Source organism: Pollicipes pollicipes, unplaced genomic scaffold, assembly GCF_011947565.3.
Source record: "Pollicipes pollicipes isolate AB1234 unplaced genomic scaffold, Ppol_2.1 Scaffold_2555;HRSCAF=2994_pilon_pilon_pilon, whole genome shotgun sequence".
Lineage (NCBI taxonomy): Eukaryota > Metazoa > Arthropoda > Thecostraca > Pollicipedomorpha > Pollicipedidae > Pollicipes > Pollicipes pollicipes.
The window spans coordinates 44,008,725-44,024,906 of NW_023596136.1; the positions used below are offsets into that span (position 1 = coordinate 44,008,725).

The window sequence follows — 16,182 nt, forward strand, 5'->3', positions numbered from 1 at the left end:
GTATGGATTCATGACTAGCGCCTGGTTGTATTCAAGGTAGACTGAGATTTAAAGAAAATGCAGGAAGTTAAGTTGGAAAATATTCTGACATTATTGACGCCGCGATAAGAGGAAGCGATTGAGGGCTTGGCTTGGTGGCGTTCCTGGGCACTGAGCTTGTCTCCTTGCGTGCCCTCCATTCAGTGAAGTTCGTCTAGAGCTGAGAAGTAATCTCATTGCAGGTTATGGGCATTGAATGTGGTGTTAAAGTTTGCTCGTTTGCAAGAGATGATCTCGAATAAAGCCTAGCATCACGTCATGCATTGCTTCCGGTGTTTTCGATAACCTTGATTTGGCATCACCTCCTATTGCAGCTAAAAGAGCAATGTCAGACCATTCGGCTGGAGCGAGCTAGACTGCTTGTTTTTCAGCTTTGTATCGACTCCACATATCTCAATGTGAAGGTGATAAATTGACATCACGGACGATAACACTTCTTTCCTTGTCGGCATTGCCCCATTCTCCCGAATGTGCTGTTCGGATTGCAATGGAGCAGGAAAATCATGCCTTATCAACCAGACTGTGTGCAAATGTTTCACATGGTAGACAGCAAACATTTGACGACATCGGATGCCTTGTTACTGAGAACAGCAAGAAGATGCTGTCAGTTGTTGCAAATAGCTAACTTGTAGATAGTGTGGCGGCTGATGCGGGCTGGGCCGGGACAGGCTGTTGAGAGTTGAGGTTCAAGAGTTGTGGCTCAGATTCAGAGTTGTGGCACCGAGCGAGCTATCATTGGTCGGTCTGCATACTCGCTCGAAATACGTCACATTGCGTGGATGGATATTCTGACTTGTCAAGTGCGGTCAAAAGCGTGAAGCGCTTCTGCAACACTGTGAAAGGCCTTAGTACCCCAACATCGCCTGCCGTTGCTAGGCACACAAAGACCGCATGGCTGTTCCAGGTGAGCATGTACTCGAAAAACATTAAAGCCATAGGTGAACGGACAAAACAGTATACCAACTCATAACACACAATGGCATGGTCGCATCACAAAGAGCAGATGGACTTCTAAAACAGAACAATAGCGTTGATAAGCATCGAACAGTAAAACAATCGCTGAAACTTGCAGGGCGCAGCGGCGTATACGCGACGAGATATGGTTATGCAGTCAGCCGCCGCGCACATAGACAGAGATACGTGTGCAATGTTGCATGCTTATATGGGCAGCATGGTCAGCCCTCGCTGCAGTCGCGCCAGCCCGACGTAAATAAGGAGAATCCGGGCCAATCGTACATTGGCTTTCTAATCCTTCCCCTCTTCATAATTTAAGCTTCTGCGCAACTACGCTCAGACAGATAAGAGCAGCTCGTGCTCAGCATATTGTAAAACATGACTGGCTTAGCCAGCATTAAGGCGCAAATAGTGCAGTTTCTAGAACGCATTTTAAAGTGCCGTGCTTATGTACACACATGCGCCACCCCAGCCTGCAACATCACGCACCCGCCTCCCGTTTGTCATACAAAGACACGCTGGAGGTCGACGGAATACCGGCTCATCGAGAGCTTAAGCTGAGACCTTCTCATACAGACGCGCTGTCAGCCAGTCGAACACTACGCAAGACACTCAGCCTCACTGCGCGTCGGCGACTGGCGCTGGCACCACACTCAGCAGCCTCGGCTGCTGTGACGCCTCCACCAGCTGCAGGATCGACTTGCTGCTGAACTGGCAGGTCGAGTAGAGCTCGGCGCACGTCTCGGGGTCGCTCTTGGAGCCGATGTAGGCGGCGTAGTTGTACCGGCCCCGTGCCGTGTCCAGGGCGGAGGTGGGAACAGGTGCCGGATTCGAGCTGTCGGCAGGCGGCATAGTTTGTTTGAGCTATACCAAACCTTTTGATGTTTTATTCGGGGAGTCCGGATATTGGGTAAGAAATCAGGTGCTCTGGACGTTAAGGGGATTTTGTTTCCTGGTGCGATTAGTCCGGTCTAGTCTTGCAGCAGGCAGCTATTGGTGTGGCCAATTTTATGAGATATTTGTACTTGCGAAACAGAAATGACGCGCCATCAAGAGAGGAGAGCACCGCGTATTACGTTTGCTTAGGGACACTTTTTGAAGCAAAGTGTGCCGCGGTTCATGGCCGGCTACCAACTAGTTGCTTGTTTCAAACGGAGGTCATAGATGATGCGTCAGCTCACCCGAACAGGCTGATGATCAGCTTGCCGAAGTCGTCGACGTCATCCCCCAGGGCCGCCTGGGCCTCCAGCTCACAGACGACGCGCATGCCGCACTGGTCCTTGTCCTGACCCATAATCTTCTCGAAGTCCTGCTCCACCTCGCCAGTGCCAGTAGTTGAGCGGCGGCGGCGCTGCGGCAGACGGCAGCGCCACCAGGCGGCGCGTTTCCAGCGACGCCACACGGCAGATACGAAAAACACAGCTCGTGGGGCTGAGCTGCTGTGTCCGCTTTATTCGGTACTCAGAGGCGAAACTATGAATAATTATTTTGGGAATCACGCAATATTCCCGTGTTAATGCATGCAGGATCACACACCGAAAGTGTATAAGTGTCGCATGGGAGGGGCTCGTTCCCCGAAAAAAATTTGACGATTTCCATCCATGACAACAATGCAGTACTGCGACGTGTCTAAACCTGATCCGTGGCACTGGGTGGGTAAAGATAACAAGTCAAGCTCTCGTAGGCCTTCAAGACATTTTCGCTATCAAGATAACCCACCTCAAATGTACCCAGATTGCGTTTTCGCAGATAGTCACAGAACTGAGTAGCATCATATTAACAAGTGTGACTGAAAAATGCCTTACTCCATTTGCTGACCATATTGATATGACGCTGCAACTTCACCACACATGAGATAATTGAATAGCTAATGACGTTTCATGGAGCTGCACCGACCACAAACAAGCACGCTGTCTTTCAGCAAACAAAATAACACAAAACTTAGTACAATGGTGAAGGGGTTCTGCGACGGGATGCGAATGGAGCTTACGTAGTACTGGGGCTGGTAATAGCCAGGGGAGTATCCGTTGTATCCACCACCGTATCCGCCATTGTAATATCCTCCGTAGTACGGAGCGTACCGGTACCTGTTCCTCCTCCGACTCTGTGAAGAAGTCCATATCCATAAATGCACACCATTCTGAAGACCATACTTGCACGCGAATTTCTTCGCTCATGGAAAGACGACGACGGTTGGATACTAAGATGGAGCAAAGCAGCGAATCTTCTTCAAGGGTATGTTTCACATTTGAAGATAATGAACCGAGCATTATATATGATTAAGTAAGTTCACTCAACACTTTGGTACACTTTTAAGCAGAAATGGTTCCTCTTGGCAACACAACTTCTGTTCATTTAATACGTTCCTCAAAACGTTGTTGTATGATCACGTCATGGTACCCTTCATAATATTGAGCAAGTGCCAACTGACGGCCGTTTCATCTGGAAATTGTGCTTACGAACGCCAGATATAAACGACTGGGCAATTATATTTTCATTGACCTTGATATGGTTTATGGAATGACAAAATTTAAATGGCGTTATTATGACTGCATGGAAGCCTGGGAGACTTTGGAAAAGTCAACCCGAAAAAGTCCTCACGTTTTCGCGAGTGTGTAGCCCAGAAACTGGGAGGATTTAGGTCTTAGGAGGGACAGAGCTGTGAACTGCACCGAATGATCTTAAATAGCGCCATTTCAGTTCAAAACCCCATACAAATATGGAACACTCCCCTTAACTTAGCATAATTTGAGCTCGGAGAATATGCGCAGAAGTACTGTGAAAAGCGCTCAAATGTGTAATAAGATGTCTGGTGGCATCGATGAACATTGGGAAACGCGAACACTGAAACCATTATGTCAAGAACCAGGCAACAGTGTGATGTCACTATCGAGGTATTGTTCGGTTTGTTGTTGCACGTTTTTTGGTTAACACGTCCAATCCACCAAGACTATACACATCAGCGATAAAATCATACGTTTTATCTTGAAACAATTTCATGTTGCGGCAGCAACCAAGCCTCCCGTCTGGTGCTGTTCTCTGCCGGCGACGTCAGGCCTCTCTTCTGGTGCTGCTCCATTGCCGGCGGCGTCGAGCCTCTCACCTGATGCTGTTTGATGGCCAGCGCGCCAAGGCCGACCACAGCGGTGCCGGCCAACGCCAGCGTCGCTCCGTTCACCACGCCCTGGGTGTAGGCGTCCTGAGACGCCGCCCAGCCCAGCGCGCACGCCACCACCGCCAGATGCAACAGCTTCATCCTGCGGCGCGGGAGGGAGGCCGTGTTGGTTCCGTGCGATCGGCTGGGGGTGCGCTGATGGCCCGACCGCGCGGCTCGGGGACGCTGAGGACTACCTGTGGCCCTAGCTGCACAACTCGGGAACACCGAGGACTACCTGTGACCACAGCTGCCCAGCTTGGGAACACCGAGGACTACCTGTGGCCCCAGCTGCACAGCTCGGGAGCACCGAGGACTTCCTGTGGCCCCATCCGCACGGCTTAGGTACACCGAGGACTACCAGTGGGTTTAACCGCGCGGCTCGGGGGCACCGAGGACTACCTGTGGCCTAAACTGCGTGGCTCGGGGGCACCGAGGGCTACCTGTGCCCCCCCCCCCCCCCCCCGGCCGCATGCATGTATCCGAGCAATCAAGTGTTTTTCCTTGGTGCATCTACCGACGGATCTTGTTGTGGTGCGTGCAGCTAGGGTATGGGACGGCATCTTGCTGTATTCACAGGGTGGGCCGCGAACAGCACTCGTGACCCCAGTGACCCCAGAGTGACCCCAGCACTTGTGACCCCAGAACTCGTGACCCCAGCGTATGGGCGTCCCGGAAAATGCTGGCTGTCACAAAGGCCCTCTGTTCGTGACCAACAGCCCGTGGATCACTCCCTAGTGACGGAGTGGAGCTGCTTTGCCGAGTGCCCTTTCTGCCCTGGCCTTGACCCGGTGTTCTTATAAAACCAGCGGTCAGGGGAGTGTAGTTTGTCGGGAATTATAAACAGATAGTTCGTGCATGTGACTGCTGAATGCGTGATGGCCATCTGCGATCTCCAAAACAAAAATGTCATATTGCGCATTGGTATCCTACCCATTCCTACGCACAATTGCATCTTTTTCTGTTTTCTTTTTTTAATCCGCAATATGCCAGTCGACGGATGTACCTAAAACATATGTATACTGTTCAACGTTCGGTAGTGTCATCTTAAGCAGTATGATGTTTTCGAGGTCCGGATTGTTTTCAATAATTTTGCCTCAAGCACCAGCAGATGGTTACGTTGTTGCATTTTATGTGTGACCGTAGATAAGCCAGAATATGGTCTCACCAAATACCGTGTACAGATAGAATTCAAATCCATTTCTTCCTCTTTTCTTCCATGTAGCGACACCGAATGAATGCCAGGTTTCTTCACCAGGACTGTACATTCTTGCCCCGTTTCCCCCCCCCCCGCGCCATTTCCGCCGCCTCTGACAGCACGTACGCAATGCACGTTATTGCAACATTGCTCTTCACTGAGCGGTCTTTGCAGTTTGATGCCCCCCCCCCCCCCCCCCCTCTCCCTGCGTCAACTGTGCCAAGGCTGGTACAGCGCAAGCGGAACACATCACCTGCAAACGAACTTGACCACCCCGGGCTTGTGGACGGGCAGGGAAGGTGGGCGGACGATTGTCCCGGCAGGTGATGGAGTCACGTACTTTGGAAAATATTGATGCAATTTTACTATACATAAATCAACGGTACCGGACAGACCAAATCCCAGCGTTTATATTGAAGCTATCATGACTGCGAGCATACTGATGGCCTTGATCATTAAACGCGGCCGTTCCAACCGTTGTCTTTAAGCCCAATAGTTAAGGGCCAAGCCGTTTTGGAGGCTGTGCAGTCGTTTGTGCACGAGATCCTCGATCACTGCGACTGGGGCATCGACTGCTGCGACGTGCTGCCGTGGTGAACGATCAAGAGATGCCCATCAAGCATTGCGACAATACAGGTTGACGGTACAGGAGACTGGACACTTTTCACAACAGGCGGAGTTCTGACATGGCCATCATTGATATGCTGCTGTGCAATCGTATGTCTGCCCCGGCGGCAAAGCCGTGCCTTGTTTAGGGGGAATACATGTGCTTCATGATATCAACAGGACGGGTCTTGGTCCACAATTTTTCAACGTGATGTGTCTTTATGCTGACGACAACCGACTTTCTGTATACCGAAAAATAAAATGTACTCAATATATGATATACTCAATGTATAAAAGATGTAATATACAATATACTCAAACTCCATGAGATCCACTCAACACACACACGCACACACACACACACACACACACACACACACATATATATATATATATATATATATATATATATATATATATATACCTATGCTTAATCGACGTTTAAGGGCAGCGCTTTTCACAATGCGGTGAGGGTGAACATGCTCGTGGTCATGAGTCATGATCTCGCAGGATATTCTAATAATTGTTTGATTCCTTCCTTTAACAGATCAACGCCCTGGCATAGTCAAGGTCGAATACTTCAGAGTAAGAAAAAATCATTCAATCAAAAAACGGAGCGTGATGTACCGGTATACCGATCCGGTACCTGATCGGTACCGGTACCGATCAAGATTACAGCGCCTCTCAAAGCTGACCTAATGCGCCCATGGCACGAAGGTGTTTAACCGGACCGATGCACCTTATCCCTATGGCCTTATTCAGCACTTCACCTCAAGGCGAGTACAGTGGGGCACAGAGAGCGCGCGGCCCGCGCCACCTATGACCTGGTTCAATATCCGGAGAACGCATGCGCTGTAAGTCGATGACCTCCTGAAGGTCACTTGGCGGCCGGTGGGCAGCGAGCCGGGTCCGGCCTAGTCACCAGAGCGTGGCGCGTGACGCTGTGTGACGTCACCGGCGCTGGGTCTCGACACGGCCCGGTGAGGGTGACCGGTCTCGGTGCGGGCGCCAAGGTCGAGCGGCCAGACCAGCAGCGGCCGCCGCCGCGTGTTGGGGACCAGGTAATGGATCACTCGCCAGAGGCGGAGCTGGTGATCGGCTGTCGTGGCGAGCAAGTGACTCAGGCAGAATTGTGATATTTGGTGGAAATCCCACAGATCTGGTGTCGTTATGACATCTCTTGATGGAAGTGGGATGGGATTCGTGATCATCTGTATCAATCTGTCTGCATCATCTGTATCATCTGTATCAACCATCTGTACCACGTTTCCCTCCAGTTCTTAAGAGGATTCAAGACAACAGTGAGCTTCTTGCCCAAAGATGTGATGTTGGGTAATGACGGGACCCAATCTGGAACCCACTCTATTACAGTGGTGATCTGTATTACCCACAGCAGCAACCAAGTTTGAAGGGTTATGGACAGCGCATATAGACAACAAAGACAGCCAGGGAATTCATGTCCACTGGATGCTAGTGTTATGCACTTGTTGGGAAAGCTCTCTAACCCATATTCGACACATCGAACAATCAGGGTCATATCCCACTGGCCAAGCTGTAGCCTGCGCTGACCGGTGGAGGACGAGGCACCCCGCCTGAGGCCGTACCACTGTTGGGCAGACGCCACTGGCGGCCTAACAACACCAGCAGCAAGCGGCAGGCGCCCCATCCCGGCAGCTGCACCGCGGTCGGCTCGGACAGCATCGTCCGGCGAATCAGCAGGCCGCGACGGCCGCGAACCGGCTCCGAACAGCGGCGCTCGGCTCCGGCAGCTCCAAGAGTGCAGAGTGGTGCAACGCAGTGGCACTGGGCCAATCCGCCGCGCATGCACGGCGTGGGGACACCGCCGGCGAGCGGCCGGCTTTATCCGGTCTTTCTTGCGACACGTCGTCCCACGCAGCAGCCCTTTTGCATCTGTTCGGCAGTGAGAAGGCCAGATCGCGTCGTGATTGGTTGCCTCACCAGATCGCGCTGTGGTGGGTTGCGTGATTGGTTGCCGCTGTTGGGCAAGCAGGCTGACCGCCGACTGACCGCAAAACTGCGAAACAAGACGACTTTTTGTCTTGGTGACTCGGAATGGAAATATTAGTTTTCATGGACATATTAAGGCTAGGTCTGTATGTTACCAGTATCTTGTGCATCGAGCTCCGTCCTGGCTGGTGTGAATATATTGTTTCAATAAATATTTGTGCGTTTGGTGTCTAAACATGGAAACATCGAGCTAAACCCTGGCTAACAGAAGTATCAGGGACGTGCCGGTGGGCTCAATTAGATTTAGTAGCATCGCGATAAGGCGGATCACGGCTCGATGATAAAACTGTTGTTCGTAGCCAGTATTAAGCCCCATAAGCGGAATTTCACGAAATCATTTATGTGGCCAAGAACTGATCTGCAGGAGTACTTCTTAACAGTGGTACTTTATTGCCCTTCAGTCGTTTTTAAGGACCTTTTGGTGATTTTGGTTTCATGTGAAAAGGTCGAAAAAGCTTAAAGATGAAGTAAAACTGAACGCAGCAACAGGCAAGTCTTTCGGTTGGAGCGAGTGCAGCGATATAATCAGTTAGACCTGCAATTAGCATTGCATGATGTTCAAAAAATATCGTAGATTTCCCGCAGACCTTCACGATCAAAATCGATGCTCGCCGAAAGGGAACAAACGGCAAATCAGTTGTCCAAGAGTTTCACGATTCAACAATGCGAACCGCATCGCGATTGACGTCTGGGTTTGACACGAAACTTTCGATCCAAGCGCATAACACTTTCAAAAAGTTTGCAAGAAATAGGTGTGTTTTGACTAGGCCCAGCTTAATCACTGTCAGTCAAGTGACGACTCGTTCCAAAAATGGTCACTACGACGCGTGGTTACGTGCTTGCAGTGGTTTAAAGATAGGATGGGATTGGGACGCGGATTTAGAATCAATCCATGAACTACTATTGACTGCGTCGGGGCGTTTTCAAAATACCGGGGCCGGGATTCGATTGGATTCGCGATTCACTGGCACCAGTGAGTAAGAACAGTGAGTGAGTAATTCATTGAGGAAGGTACAAAGTAGAAATTTATGTTTTCATCTTTCTGGAAAAAGGCCGAAATATGGGAGCCTGATTTTTTGGAGGGATCTTCATGCAAAGATGGGATGGGTCTGCTCATACTGGGAGGTGGAGCTGAGCTGTAAGACCAGGCGCACCAAGGTAAGATGCATGGGTTGGATTGGTCCGAATTCCGGAACTTCAACCGATCAACAGTTTTACTCATCAGCTCTACTCAGCCGTCCTAAATCACGTTGTCGTCACATTTTTAATGGCTTTTGAACTTGTAAACCCCACCTGGATAGCATCAAGCATAAGAGCATTACCATGTGTCTGTGCCAACCATGAATCCTGAATTTCTTGTCTGATTCTGTATTACTATTACTATCGTGGTCCTGGCGGCGACCTAACGTTGCCTGAGTTGCTTTTATTGAGAAGATGCACACATGTTCACAAGGTCGCAATAGCCCTCCCACTAACGCCAGCCCAACAATGACACCACTCCCGTGCACAGCGCGTCCCAAGAGTCACACGTGACTGCGTCACACGCCTGTGGCAATCCGTGACACGCGCCGTGTGCAGGTGCGGCATTGCGGTCGCGGCGGTCGGCCTGGTTTTGGTTTATGACACGCTCGGGAACCACAACCGATCGAGTCACGCTTCATTCTGAGTCAGTTGTTACTGGCGCGCCTCCCCACTGAAGGGGGATTGTCGCCCCACGATGTGTTTTAATCGATAAAGATTGTAGGTGTTTTGACACGAACGTGATTTAAGGCAGATGCGACAGCCGCGGAAGTTATTTGAGCGCAGCCATTGGGTTTGATTTAGACTGAATTGATGCACAACCTGCCAGAGTTTTAAATCGATGAGGCGTATCTTTAATCTTACACATGTTATCATACTCGCCACTGGTGATTCGGAATCTTCCAACTCTGATTAGCAAATTCAACGATTCCTTAAACGATTGCATGACTTCTGGCACGATAACGAATGGCATCGCTTATGGAACTCAATGGCCTGCAACGTCGCGTAACCTGTTTATGACCAGCTGGGCTGAGCTGGTATAATGGACTGAGCAACCGCGGGCTGGCGCCGTATAATTCGCCACCACCCCGTGTGCAACACAGTCGTGAAGTCTGCAAAACCAGGATCACGAAGGTGGACTGATGCGCTGTGGCATGCAAGCAGTATGACGGTAACAGGATGACAAGCTGTAAAAATTGAAAACCATGAGGATTAGAATTTTCCTCTCTCTATATATGCATATATATATATATATATATATATATATATATATATATATATATATATATATATATATATATATATATATAAAGATATATATATATATATATATATATAAAGATATGTATATATATATATATATATATATATACATATACGTATATATAGCTATCTATCTTTATATATATATATATATATATATATAAAGATAGATAGCTATATATACGTATATGTATATATATATATACATATCTTTATATATACATATATATATATATGTATATATATATATATATATATATATATATATATATGAATGCCTAAAATAGCATGCTTTGCAGAGTTTTGGTGCCCGTGATGCCACCAACCGGCGCCCATCCGGAGGGGGGTGGAAGGAAGTAGCTTCTGTCGCTTCGATGCAAACATCTCTCAGACAAGCTAAATGATCGGGCTGGTTCTATTAATCGATTGCCGAAAGTCTGTTATCGGCGACGACATGCACCAATTCTGCAGATGTTGACAATGAGGCAGCAGGGTCGTTCCAAGGCAAAGCATTCCTAGGACCATGGCCCAAAGTTTTCAATCCTGGTAATTGATACTAGGCCGGCTATGAATACTATCGTTGGGCAGCTGCTAGCTTTAGTAGTTACAAATCTGTTAAACAGCTCCTGATGTTTAGTCATTTAGCACTAGTAGCTGTGGCAGCTATATCAGCTGTATCATCGTACATGAGTTCAAATATTGCGGAGGCGGATACGTCAAGCCATAGGGTGGTACTAGCTATAGCCATATCGGAAATAACTACCATGGTGGTTATTAGTGCTCATCTCAACACGGCGGCAGACATGCATTTTACCTAAACAGCTTTGTGTACCCAGCTTCCGCCGCCAGATCCAGGTTATTGATAGAAGTGTTCACAAATATCTCACGACGGGAGGGAGTAAAAACGCTGCTTTTTGCGTTTCAGTGCTTCGTTTATGCCAAATATTTTGTTTTGCCCCTCAATATTCTGTATCTGCCACTCCAAAACGGCTTGCATTATGCCTTTGGATTTACTATAAGCAGCGTCAAGGTACATTAACAATGCTACTGATTTTACTGTTGTATTTTGGTGAAGCAGTGAGTCAATATTTACCCTGCGTTTTACCAGTGTGGCACGTCATTGTTTTTGTTTTGTTTGCGTGGTGCAAATAGCGCAGTTAGTGCAAAACATATACACTCGCGTGAGACGTCGCTTGTCAGGAGGGGCTCACTTCGGCATCAACAATTCCCGTGAATTTCAAGCAAAGTTCGGTACATGACAATAAGGTGTGCTTCTAATAATTAACTAGTAAGCATCAGCGAGAGTTATGTGATAATCTAGAACTGCACATTGTTCAGCATTGCGATTGGTCGTGTAGGCCGACTAAGCCGTAATGACACGGAACTTTATCTGATGATCTGTAAAGTAAATCGCGATGCCTATTTGCTAGCGGTCTGGGCTGTTTTGTCGTACAATTAATTGTCCTGCCGATTGTTAAAAAATTTGGAGGTGATGAAGCTTTCAGATATGTAGCTTTGAATGGACTTGGTTCCATCCAGAGCAAACGCATAAACAAATACATATCGTACCAGTTTGCATAGAATGATCATGAAGTTGTCTTTGCCCATCGACAACGAAACAAGAGACGCATCTTAAACGGGCTCCCAAATAACGTCTCAAACTTATCGCAGGCCTGAGAGGTAAACTCACTCGTACGTTGATCGTAACCGGCTGAAACCGACAGCGACCACACATAAACCATCCATCGCGACCTTGACCATGGCGTGCGTACACGCTGAGCTCCTGCCTCAACACCCGCCTGTCACAGACCTGAACGTCGACCGCCCGACCGCAAACGCGCCGACCGACAATCCAGCACGGGCCCGCTGAGCGGCTCCCACCCTGCCGCCAGCCTCTCACCTGCACTGAGCGCGTCAACCCTGTAGTCGTCACCGCACCACACCTCCGAAAACAAGAGTGACTGCATCTGGGTCAGCAGCGCGCTTATATGCGCGGCGCGCCGTCGGGCCTTGGCGGTGACGCCGGAGGTCACGGGACGGACCCGCACCGGCGCGGAACACGGTCGGCTACTCCGGATCGGATCGCCGGTACCGCGGCGCCGACGAGTCAGTGAACTGTTGACACACCGTCGAGGTCAAGGTGCCGCCACTCTCACTCGCCGCGGAGTAGTGGCCTGCTGCGGCAGGGCCGCGTAGCTCGCGCGGCTGGCGGCGCGCGGGCCGCGGGGCGATGGCGAGGTGGCGGCCCTTCGGGTTTCCCCGTATTCGAGTCCGGTAGGGTCCGGTCGGGTCCGGTCTGGGTCAGGTGGAGCTGGCCACGGTCAGGAACATCCGGTCTTGCGTGAGTGTTTTTTCCTCTCGCTACGCTAAGAGCTTGCGTGGTTTTACGCAATGAGCTCGGTATAATGCACTCGTTACCGGGACAAAGTTGATAATGCAACAGATCCTGGTGCGACTTCGGGTGTTGTCAGGAGCGTCAGAGGACACGATTAAATGAGCTCCAATCACATTAATATACACACAAGTGAGTCACTTTCGCCGCCATGGATTGGATTCGGTCAAGTGATATACCAGCTAGATGTCACGGTAAAAAATGTGGGATCGGTATGATATGGCAGCGGTAAGGGCTTTGTTTCAAGCGTGCAAGCCGTTGTAAACGAGCGTTTTTACAACATCATAACATTTCATAAATTGCTGGCTCTGTGAAAACAAAAATGGGCTTGAACTGCCAAGCTTGAAGCTTTCGCGCGCCTAAACATTCAAAGTATTGAATAAATGACACCATTGAACTTGGCTTAAATGGGAGCATCAGGCTAGACCTGAGCACCCCAATTTTTTCCTCAAAAGCGTTATTCTCAGGCATACTGAGGGCAGTCCCAAGTATTTGAGCTATACGAGAGCGAATGACACTGACAAGACAAGGTGGGGTCAATGCGAACGTCACCCTCGCCATATCAATGGCTCACATTACGTTCGTGACCTTTCTGAGGCCTACCAATGTTGCTGATCTGAGGTTTGTTTCGGATGACATGTTTTGACGTTCGGTAGATTGCAGGTCATTGTGAGGCGTTGCTTTCCAGTCTGGTATCCGTTCTGTGCGATTGCACTTCCTTGTTGTTCATTTAGCAGCCACCAGAGGCTCTAAATATACTACTCTCGCAACCAAATGTCGTAACAGCAAACAACGCACTGCATATTTTATTATTTCCGGACTGTTTTGGCTAACCGAACTCACTGTAATCGTTCGCTGTGATCGTCATACACCATGCAACGAAGTGAGTAACACACTGAAGAGATTGTCAGGGAAAACCGGCCTATAAAGACTACAACCGAGAACTAGGTGCAGACATATGATCTGTTCTTTAATCGGGTCAAATTTGACGCTTGTTAAGTACTATGATCTCCCCATTTTGGACCAAACAGGCCTGGGCCATAAAGGGTAGATCGGTGGGTGCCCACAATGCGTCGAGAACGAAACAGATGCGCCATGTTGGCCCACCATCGCGTAGAGGCATGGTCTTCGTCACGCAGGCTTATAGCAATAAACGACTCTAGAAGTTCGAGCAGCGAAACAATCTAGAAATTATTATAAACGCTATATGTTAGCCTGTCATATTTTTGGTACAATGTAGCGACCTCAGAGCCGCTGGTGGCCATGCAAGGAACACCAGTGGGGCAAATGGTGAAAAATGCATACCGGACTCAAAATCACCGTCTCAAAATGACTGGATAATAGTCTCACGTCATCAAAGGTCAGCTTAGTCCAGCTGAGGCCAGTAGCCTGTTAAGAGCTCAGAAAGGTCACGAATGTAGCGTAAAACGCTTGTATGGTCCGTCGTTACCTATTTCAGCTAAACTTACGTCTTGAGTGTCATTTTATCTCGTACATTTGTGGCTTTTCGTCGCCCGGTCATGACTGACCTTTAAGGCCGGGTCACACCAGGTCAGGTTAGGTTGAATTGAAACTTTGTAGCCATGGAGCGGGAATTCAATGCATCGTGTGGACTAAATTTCACCGGCTTGAATAAAACGGGCTCTCATATTCCGTCAATCATGGTATATGGTCACAGAGCATCTGTGCACAAGACGGCAAGGCTCTGTTAATTACTAACGTTAATCAATAGAGCCACGACCACGGCTGCCTCAGTTCCCTGGGGAAAAGATGCTGGACACGTAATCCGGCGGCACTGGGTATAAGTCCCAGAGCGGGCGCATTGTTTGCCCCACTGAAATGAAAAGGTCAGCTGGCAACTGGCCTACGGGGATCAACCCTGGCCCTCGGCGGCCGTGTCACAGCACTTTGCGGCAGGTAACCTCCGCCCCCCCCCCCCCACACACATTCCTGTCTGGCGCAAGGGCGGAGGCAAAATTATCCGCTGAACTGGACTTGGGTGGGTGATGGCTGGGCTTGGGTGATGGTTTCAGGGTACACACGACAAGCTATGCTTAGCAGGTATTGTGAACCCAAAGTCATCCATGCGAACCATTCGGAATGCATTTTCTAAACAATAACAACATCCGAAGAAATTGTCTCGTACTTTTTCTCGCACATCCCTACAATTATTTGATCGTACGTACGACGAATTTACGTACGAAAAAATGAATTTTCGTACAACCCAGTGCAGTCAAGCACTGTAAAAACGCAAATTGCTCAATCTGGTCTCATTAAATACAAGGTTAAAGTGAAATTACGTAAAATTATTGCGTGGTATAGAAGCATTCGGAACACTTAGCTAATCAATGGGGGAAACTGCATCTTCCCGTGGCATTTTGCCACTGAGATGTGCACATCTGAACGATCCAAGGTCAGTGAAAACTTGTATCCAAATACGGCCTGGCACTCTAACCTCACAAGTCATCGGGAGCTTCAAATTTATGCGTGATGATCGTTTTCTTGGATTTATGCGATTTTTACATTTGAAAAAATCGAAATGGCGGGAGTCAAAAGTGCCGATTCATGTGCGGTTTAACGTGGAATGGCCTTATATCTACATGGCCTTATATCGTCTGGTTAAACAGCTAATCACCTGTTCCTATAAGTTGCAAGGTTGTTGTTCCTATAAGTTGCAAGGTTGTAGTCTTCCCGGAAGCGTTAGGTGCATGGGTCAGGTCAGGTCAGGCCACCCATTCAACTATTGTCTCTTTAGATCTCGCAGGAAATTTTGCAACCCGCTTTGCAGCTCGCTTGTAAATCATTTATGTGAGTAAATCGTTTGTAACTTGAAAGTATATTTGACTATCGAGTGGACGTGCTCCTAGTCTGCGATGTGATTACAAATAACTGATAATGACACATATGTCACCTGACATGATGACCTTTCGGCGATACGTCAAACTTGAAATCTTCCTTCCTTTCCTTCTCGTCATTGCCAGAAACCTTCCCGTTGCTGTTCACTGTTGTTGCCATTGCTCCATCCGTGTCATAGCTACGATGCAACCATACCGAAACTGAAATGTCCTAACGGGGGCAATGGTGCCCTTACAAGACACTCATTACAAAAGCAGCATGCTCTCAGTGGTTGAGGGTACGAATCTATGGCCTCCCGCAACCGGGTCAGATGTGGTTGCGAAAATTCATCCCGGGAGAATGTGGCTGAGCTTTTGGGCGGGGAGTGGACCAGGCTGGAGGCGGGGTCGCAGGGGACTACTACTGCAATTCGGGTGGAGCGACCCAGTAGGTGGAGCAATCTACGCATTGTTTGAAACTTCTCATTGGCTGGTGCTGACATTGCGAACTATCAAGGGCTGAGAACGGGGCGACTGTCGAAGAGGTAGATCTGAAAGCGCGCCCTAGAGTCCACAGTGCAGGTTTGCAGAAGGTCTGTTCGCGGAATATGCGCTATGGAACTGTGAGTTCGCGAGGTGCTATGCGAACATATCGCAAAGCATGATTTGCTATGCGGCAAGGAACAAGGTGGTG

At 48.9% G+C, this 16,182-nt stretch overlaps 1 protein-coding gene across 1 annotated transcript; it reads right to left on the reverse strand.

The window, feature by feature from the left end:
- Positions 1-931: 931 nt before the first annotated feature.
- LOC119111366 (uncharacterized) lies at positions 932-12,176 on the reverse strand. The gene is made up of 5 exons (XM_037235183.1): positions 12,163-12,176; positions 4,097-4,250; positions 2,984-3,097; positions 2,175-2,344; positions 932-1,828 (listed from the first exon to the last, which is right to left on the reverse strand). The coding sequence occupies exons 2-5, from the start codon at positions 4,247-4,249 to the stop codon at positions 1,612-1,614; spliced, it is 654 nt and encodes a 217-aa protein (XP_037091078.1). The 5' UTR covers position 4,250; positions 12,163-12,176; the 3' UTR covers positions 932-1,611.
- Between the last annotated feature and the right edge of the window lie 4,006 nt (positions 12,177-16,182).

Excerpts from the sequence above, each read along its gene's own strand:
- LOC119111366 (XM_037235183.1), bottom strand. The coding sequence starts at position 4,249 with ATGAAGCTGTTGCATCTGGCGGTGGTGGCGTGCGCGCTGGGCTGGGCG. Across the intron at positions 3,098-4,096 it reads TGGCCATCAAACAGCATCAG|AGTCGGAGGAGGAACAGGTA; the intron begins GTGAGAGGCTCG and ends ACTTCTTCACAG. Across the intron at positions 2,345-2,983 it reads ATTACCAGCCCCAGTACTAC|CGCCGCCGCCGCTCAACTAC; the intron begins GTAAGCTCCATT and ends CGTCTGCCGCAG.